Below are 7,412 nucleotides of genomic sequence, written 5' to 3'. Positions count from 1 at the left end.
GCCTTTAAAGAGCTGGATTAATTGTCTACTTGCTGGATAACAAAGAACATTACAGGGTAAAGGACAGGGCAGGCTGCTCAGGAGGAGGCAGTCTACCCCCAGGAGCTCACAGCCTGGCTTCAGCTTAATGAAACAGCTTTAGTGCAGCAGACAGCTTCTAGTCTCTTAAATCCCCTCCAATCCACTTTGTAGCAGCTCCTCAAAACAATATTAATTCTGATCTCTGCAGACAAAAATTTACCAATTAACTTGATTCACCTTTTACTTAATTTAAGAAAATGAATTTGTTTTTGTTTTATTTTATTTATTTTTTCTCTTCTGCAGGAGCAGCAATGGATTGGCCCCAACAAAGATGTAGTAGGTGTTGGGAGAAGACATCTCACCTGAAATGGAGGTGATTGAAGGAACTGAACACTGACTGCACCAACATGGGGCTGCGACTGCTGGCTTGTGTTTTCCATTTGCCCACTGCAGTGATCTACGGGTCTCTGTCGCTCTTTGTTTCCATTTTGCACAACGTGTTCCTCCTGTACTATGTGGACACCTTTGTCTCTGTCTACAAGATTGATAAACTGTCCTTTTGGATAGGAGAGGTTAGTTCTTTTTCCACAAAGGCTTCTGTCCTCTTTAAGTAGGAAACTTTGAAACCAAGACTGCTTCTTGGTAGACATGTGAAAACTGTTAGTTATAACAGCAGTGTTCCATTTTGGAGAGGGAGCAAGGGAGCCTTCCAAGTGCTAACTTGGGCTTTTCACTTTTCCCCACTTACATAAAAATACAAGAAGCTGGGACAGAAAATGCAGAGACTTGGTTCTTAAGACTGTCTTTCCTCTGGGGACATTGGGGTGTTTCACAGGCAGTGAAAACCGCTGGCCGTACAGCCAGTTGCCTCAAACAGGGGCAGCGTACAGTGGTGATGGGGCAGGGAAGATGTGATGGGACAGTTCCTGCTGGTGGCTTACCGTGCCAGCTCAGCACTCCTTGCTTTGGCGACAGAACAGAGCTGTCCTGTGGTATGCTTCACTGTCCTGTTGTATGCTTCACTGTCCTGTTTTCTTTCCTAGACAGTGTTTCTGATCTGGAACAGCCTCAATGACCCTTTGTTTGGCTGGATGAGTGACCGAGTGTTCCTTAGCACACAGCAGTAAGTGAAGTTCTGCTTCCAGAAGAGTCTGGGAAGTTGTTTAGTGTCTGGGGAAGATGATGTCAAATTGTCACCTTTAAAATGATGGCATGGAACTCTTAAATATCTCCTCTTCATGGCATCTTTGAAGTTCAGTGCTCATAAATAGTTTCAGTACTTCACGGTATAGGGAAAGTCACACACACCTACTGGGTGGATGTGACCCTAACCCTTAACAGTCATGATAAGTGCAGAACCTAAAATAATGGGCATCTAAAATATCAAGCCCCTGCTGTATGAGCAGACCTCTTAATGGGGTGTTAGAGAATGTCTGTATGTGATTTGGGAGGCACAGGGGGGAAAAGTACAGTTATTTCCACATGGAATGCCTCAGACCAGTTGTTCCCAAACTCTGTAGGATGGGAACTGAGGCAAGACAGCTCTGTATTGTTGGCTATTGGCATTTCTCATGTATTTATGTCAACATTTTAACGAAAAACATGGTGTGGCTTCCTGCAACTAGTAAAAACTCATTAAAATAATTTACATTGTGCAAAGTGCAGACAGTAAAGCACTGTCAGGGAGAGAAATGCTCTGGAGAAGTAAAAATCCCTTTTCTTTTTGGCCTTCTTAAACCCATATTTTCAGTGTATTCACTATCAGCTGAGAAGGTATCTGATGTGGGTGGTTGTTACTTGAGCAAAAGCTGTATTTGTGTCTATGCCACTTGCATGACTTCCTTGGAGAGGAAGAATATGTGATCATGCAGGGTTTTGTCCAGGTACCTAAAATACTTTTTTTTTTTTTCTTTTGCAGGGCAGGAGCAGAGATTTCCTCCCCTGAAGTAGTTCTGAAGAGGCTCAGAGCACTAAGCCACAATGGCCCCCTCTTTGCCATTTCTTTCCTGGCTTTCTGGGTTGCCTGGGCTCATCCTGGTTTGCAGTTTCTCCTTTGCCTTTGCATGTATGACAGCTTTCTCACTATGGTTGACCTTCATCACAACGCCTTGCTTGCAGACCTGGCTGTTTCAGCGAAAGACAGGACTAGCCTCAACTTCTACTGCTCCCTCTTCAGTGCCATAGGCTCCCTGTCTGTCTTCATGTCCTATGCAGTATGGAACAAGGAGGACTTCTTTTCATTTCGCATATTTTGTGTCTTGCTGGCCCTCTGCTCCATTGTTGGTTTCACCCTGTCCACACAGCTGCTCCGCCAGCGGTTTCAGGCTGATGGAAAAGCGAAATGGGACCAGGAATCAACCCTGAAAGAGTAAGGGCCATGAATTCTCAGCAGGGACAAAGGCCTGGCATAAATCTGCTGCAAACAAAATGTGTGAGAAGATCCAGGATGAGGCAAAATTTGTTAATTATCTCTGGTTCTTGTCTATTGATACAGTTTTCAGGATCAGCTGTCACACTGGCTCCTCTGAAAATAGAACAAAACTGTCTTGTGTGAACCCTAGTCCAAGCTGGAGGCAGAGGCCTAACCTGCTATATGGCCATCCAGTGTTTGGAACATGAAATGAGTTCATGTCTAGAGCATCCAGTGAAGCCTGTGAGTGGTAAAATGTCAGAAACAGCTTATGAAAGCATTCCTGCTTGAGTATGAGACCACATTGAAGCCCATGCCCTATGCAGCTGGACAAGTGAATGTCTCTCCCTGTTACTTATTTCAGCTGCCTGATAGTGGCTGGGCTGTTGGTAAGCCACACCAAGCTGATCCTCCCTGTTCAGCTCCTTCCTTGAGTTGCTTCACTTGTCATCTCTTCTTATGAGCTGCCAGCATTATGCTATAGTAGCAGCAGATCCTGATGTGATCTGCCAGGTGAGCTAACTGCGGGGACCTGGGAAAGGAACCTATGTGTAATGGCTTGGTTGATAAGAGAAGATTGCATTTCTGGACAGAAATGTGAATTTTGTGTTAAGGCAGATGTTCTTTGGGAGACCTGTTGCCTGTGGTTCTTACTAGCAATAAGCAATCACTGTAGACTCCACTGTTTTGATTGGTCCAGGAAGATGAAAGGTTAGGATGAGAGCTGAGGAGAGACAGCTCTGCATCTATACCGGGAGAGCTGGGGACTCTGTCTTGGTGTGAGGTATTTATGGTTGCTTTTTATCCTTCCTTTTCTTTTAGGCTGTACATTGAGAAACTCTCCGTCCCCCAGGAGAAGAGGATCACCCTGGCAGAATATCTCCAGCAGCTCTCCCGGCATCGCAACTTCCTCTGGTTTGTCTGCATGAATCTTGTCCAGGTAGGCACAGAAGTGACAGGCAGGAATTCAGAGGATGAGCACTACCTCTGGCTGTTTGAGATGGGTAATTCAGCAGTATGTGAGTTCCCCAGGAAGGACATAAATATTTCCAGCACCCATTTGCTCTTGGAGCCTCCTGTGCATGCTGGCTGACTCAGTAGCTGGTAGCCATTCTCCCTGCTTGTGACTGAGGATACTTCCTGAGCAAGCTGTGGGATGCTTCTTCCTCTCTCTGCAGCATAGGTTGGGTTATGGGGGCTGACTCTGTGCAGCTCATGTGGGGTGCAGAAGCACAGGGCCTGGCTCACAGCGGGGATGAGTTCAGGAGTGCTGTTTGCTGGTGCTGCTGTCAGCATAGTCTCCGTTTTCCTGAGGCTCACGTCACTGTTCTTGCTGTCCAGCTGGATCCATCTCCCAGCTGGCTTTTACCATTTCTGTTCTTCATCCTCTTCAGTGATGTCTACCAAATGCTGGCAGACTGCCCAGCTTTGTGTGCTGCAGTCATGGCTCCCTGGGGTTCTCTCAGTTCCCCTCAGGCAGGCTCTTGATGCTGGTCTGCATCTTTGTGTTCAAGCCTCAGTGCCTTACCAATGTCCTCCTATCCGCTGCCTCCTCCCTCCTGCCATGCCACTGTCTCCCCCAAAGCCTCGTGGTCATTGCTGTCACCTGCTGGCCCTGTCTGCCCCAGCAGCACTGTGCTGTACAGCTGGGCAGTGGGGCTGACTTCGGGCACAAAGTGGGCATGGCTGATGGCACTGAGCGCTGCAATCTCAGCCAGCAGTATCAGAAATGCCACAGCCAAGGTCTTGTGCTGCTGGAGTACGCCAGGCCTATCCTGCATGATCCTTTGGCATGGGGCTTCTAGGACAACAGAGCTCAGAGGGCTGTTAGCTTTTTCTGTTCTTTCTCACTGCTGTTCCTGCTGACCAGCTCGTCTGCATGCTGCCTTCACAGGTTTTTCACTGCCATTTTAACAGCAACTTCTTCCCTCTGTTCCTGGAGCACCTGCTGTCAGACCAGATCTCTGTCTCTACTGGATCCTTCCTGCTTGGTGAGTTTCAGGTGGGACTGGAGGGAGCAGCTGAGTTATGTAGGATCTGGCCCAAGTCTGGCTTTGCTCTTTTCAAACTCCATCTAGGGAGAGGTGTGCTCACATGCAGGACTCTGAGCTGTAAGATTCACACATGCATGCACCCCATGTTTCCCCGGACCTCTGAGTTGTCCTTCTTGGGCACAGAAGTAACTTGGAGCCTTTTCTAGTAAGGCCAAACCTGATGTGCTGGACACCAGACTCCAGAGAGGTATTGCTCTGAGCACTAGAGGCTGCAAATGTTCCCAGGATGCAGCAGAGAACACAGCCCTGAATTTTGTTCTTTCTGCAGCATATGGACCATTTCCAAGCTGCCACAGATATGTGGGCATTGGTCCTAGGGTTACCCTGGGAGGGTTCTGTACAGACTAGGTCTGGTCAGGCAGTCATGTCTCTCTCATTTCTGCTCCAGGGCTGAGTTGCAGCCTCTGCATGATACTAGGCAAGTCTTTTCTTCCTTCCTGTCTATGAGGTTGATGGAAGAAGGTCTCCCTCTGTAGGAAAGTGTGTGCTGTGCCACAAAGCCATGGAATAAATCTGCTGCAGCCTTCTGTAAATGCAGTGGAGCTACTCTGTATTGTCCTGCTGGCAACAGCCAACCAGCCTTGCTTTCTCTCTCAGTATAATGTCTGACGTCATGGTGGAAAGTGAAACTCCCTCAAGCTGTTCATGCCTCTGTCTCTGCTCAGGTGTTTCCTACATTGCCCCCCATCTCAATAATCTCTACTTCCTGTCACTCTGCCGCCGCTGTGGGGTTTATGCTGTAGTGCGAGGACTCTTCTTCCTGAAGCTGGCTCTGAGTGTTGTCATGCTCCTGGCAGGACCTGATCAGGTGTATCTGCTCTGCATCTTCATTGCCAGGTAGGCAAGCAGCAGTCACTTCCCCTGCCCTCTGCATCTTGGGAACCGAAATGAGTTGTCCCTGTTTTTGGAAGAGGAGTGGAAGACAGGGGACAGGATCATACATAAGCCATGTGGTTTCCAGCTCTGACAGCATATGGGACAGCTCACTGCAGAGTGAGAGAGAAAGTGATGTTCAGGAGGTCACAAACCTGTAGGGCTGGTGGCAGCCTTCACCTGCTTTTGCCAGCCAGCTGAGAGCTTCTCCTCTGCAGCCCTCAGTGTGTGCTGTGGGTGCCTGTGAGCCACAGGCCCAGTGTGTCCTGTCCCCAGGCCTGTCTGACCTGTGTAGCAGGTCAGGACTGATCTGAAGTGTCACTGCAGGGTACAAAGTCTTATTGATAGTGGTGTTCCTCTCCTGTAATCAGGGCTTCTGAAATTCTTATTTCAAGTATGGGAAGACCTTTTCACCCCGGCCGTTTTTTCTGATCTGTCACATTTTCCTGTAATTTCTTGATAGCCTTATTCAGTGCTTTGCCTGTTGTTCTGCAGCAACCGTGTGTTCACAGAAGGGACCTGTAAGTTACTCAACCTGGTGGTCACTGACTTGGTGGATGAGGACCTAGTCCTGAACCGTAGGAAGCAGGCAGCCTCAGCCCTGCTCTTTGGGATGGTGGCTCTGGTCACCAAGCCAGGCCAGACCTTCGCCCCTCTGATTGGCACCTGGCTGCTCTGTGCATACACAGGTAAGTGTATGGGGAAAGCAGTGGAGCAGGACAGGGCAGACCTTTGAGTTCAGTGTCTGGCACCTTGTGCTGTGCCCTGGGTGGGTGCAGACGGCTCTTCAGTTGCTAACCTGTGCCTGGTCTCTGCATCTCCATGGCTGGACACTCAGAGAACAGACAAAGGTTCATCCCCACTGCCACATTCTCACAAACTCTTCTCTGACACCAGGCTACGACATCTTCCAGCGCAACCCCCTGAGCAATGTGGTGAGTGCCCAGCCGAAGCCGGAGTCTGCCACAGCCTTGGAGCCAACTCTTCGCCAGGGCTGCTTTTACCTTCTGGTCTTTGTGCCCATCACGTGTGCCCTGCTGCAGCTCCTCAGCTGGTCACAATTCAGCCTGCATGGGAAGCGGCTGCAGGCAGTGAAGGCTCAGCGGCAGAGCCTGACACAAGGCCAAGCAGCAGAGGTCAAAACAATCTAAGGGTGCCTGAGCCCCCAGGATGCTGCTGGTTCCAGGCTGGTGCTGGAGGGCAGGCAAAGGGCAGGGATGGTGGACTGAGAGAGCCTGATGTTCATGGTTCAGCTGTGAAATGCTGTGATGCCAATGTTTACTCATTCCAGGTGGTGGTCACTGGGGAAGGCAGAGAGGTTCAGCATGTGAGGCACCTGAGATAGATCACTTGATCTCAGGAACAAGAACATTTTATCCCAGTCTGTCCCAGGGAGCAGAGAGTTGATAATTCCAGTGAAGAGGTGCTGGGTTACAGGTGCTAGAAACAGATGCATCCCCAGTGCACTTCTGAGCACTGGGCATAGCTCTGGGGAGCCACAGCTGGCCCAGCTGAGCAAGAGAAGACTGCACAGGGAGTCCTTCCTCACTAGAGTTGCAGTCTTGGCGAGTGGAGTGGGAGGCTCCTGAAGGACCAAGTGACTGAGGGAATGATTGCCAAACAGGGCCAGGGATGAGAGAACCTTGAAGGTCTTTCCCAGTAACTGGTAATACCCTCCCACTTGCAGTGCTGTGGTTCTTGGACCAAATCCACTCTTAAGCATTTGTTGTTGCCAGGACAATACCTTGCACAGCCAGGATCTGGTGGGTGTGCTGTTTTATGCTGAGGTTCTGTCCTCTCTGGCCTTGTAGAGGGAGTTGTTGCTGGCCTGGGAAAGGTGCTGGGCTTGAACTGAGTTCAGAGCCTTGAGCTGTATCATTTCACTGGGCATCCCATTGCATGTGTTTATCCCTCCTCTCCACAGCCCTTTCTACTCAGTGCTGTCATATAGCTGTACCATGAACCCCCTCCCATTCTGAGGAAGGTCAGGGAACCAACCCCTAATCCAGACACTGGAAGTGCCTCCGTGCCCAGGGCAATCCCAGCTGACCTTG

The 7,412-nt window shown here is 49.5% G+C and overlaps 1 protein-coding gene across 3 annotated transcripts; it reads left to right on the top strand.

The window, feature by feature from the left end:
- Window positions 1-330: 330 nt before the first annotated feature.
- MFSD13A (major facilitator superfamily domain containing 13A) lies at window positions 331-7,089 on the top strand. Of its 3 annotated transcripts, XM_062495995.1 has the most exons (9): window positions 331-593; window positions 1,065-1,144; window positions 1,940-2,357; window positions 2,973-2,997; window positions 3,244-3,371; window positions 4,326-4,422; window positions 5,151-5,322; window positions 5,854-6,047; window positions 6,256-7,089. In XM_062495995.1, the coding sequence occupies exons 1-9, from the start codon at window positions 429-431 to the stop codon at window positions 6,507-6,509; spliced, it is 1,533 nt and encodes a 510-aa protein (XP_062351979.1). In that variant the 5' UTR covers window positions 331-428; the 3' UTR covers window positions 6,510-7,089. The 3 variants fall into 3 exon arrangements, with proteins under 3 accessions (XP_062351979.1, XP_062351980.1, XP_062351978.1); XM_062495996.1 differs by lacking the exon at window positions 2,973-2,997 and having other exon boundaries at window positions 1,940-2,389; window positions 3,254-3,302; XM_062495994.1 differs by lacking the exon at window positions 2,973-2,997 and having other exon boundaries at window positions 1,940-2,389; window positions 3,254-3,371.
- The last annotated feature ends 323 nt before the right edge of the window (window positions 7,090-7,412 follow it).

Source organism: Cinclus cinclus, chromosome 7, assembly GCF_963662255.1.
Source record: "Cinclus cinclus chromosome 7, bCinCin1.1, whole genome shotgun sequence".
Classification (NCBI taxonomy): Eukaryota; Metazoa; Chordata; class Aves; order Passeriformes; family Cinclidae; genus Cinclus; species Cinclus cinclus.
This window is presented reverse-complemented; position numbering and strand designations above follow the sequence as displayed.

Excerpts from the sequence above, each read along its gene's own strand:
- MFSD13A (XM_062495995.1), top strand. The coding sequence starts at position 429 with ATGGGGCTGCGACTGCTGGCTTGTGTTTTCCATTTGCCCACTGCAGTG. Across the intron at positions 5,323-5,853 it reads CTCTGCATCTTCATTGCCAG|CAACCGTGTGTTCACAGAAG; the intron begins GTAGGCAAGCAG and ends GTTGTTCTGCAG. Across the intron at positions 6,048-6,255 it reads GCTGCTCTGTGCATACACAG|GCTACGACATCTTCCAGCGC; the intron begins GTAAGTGTATGG and ends CTCTGACACCAG.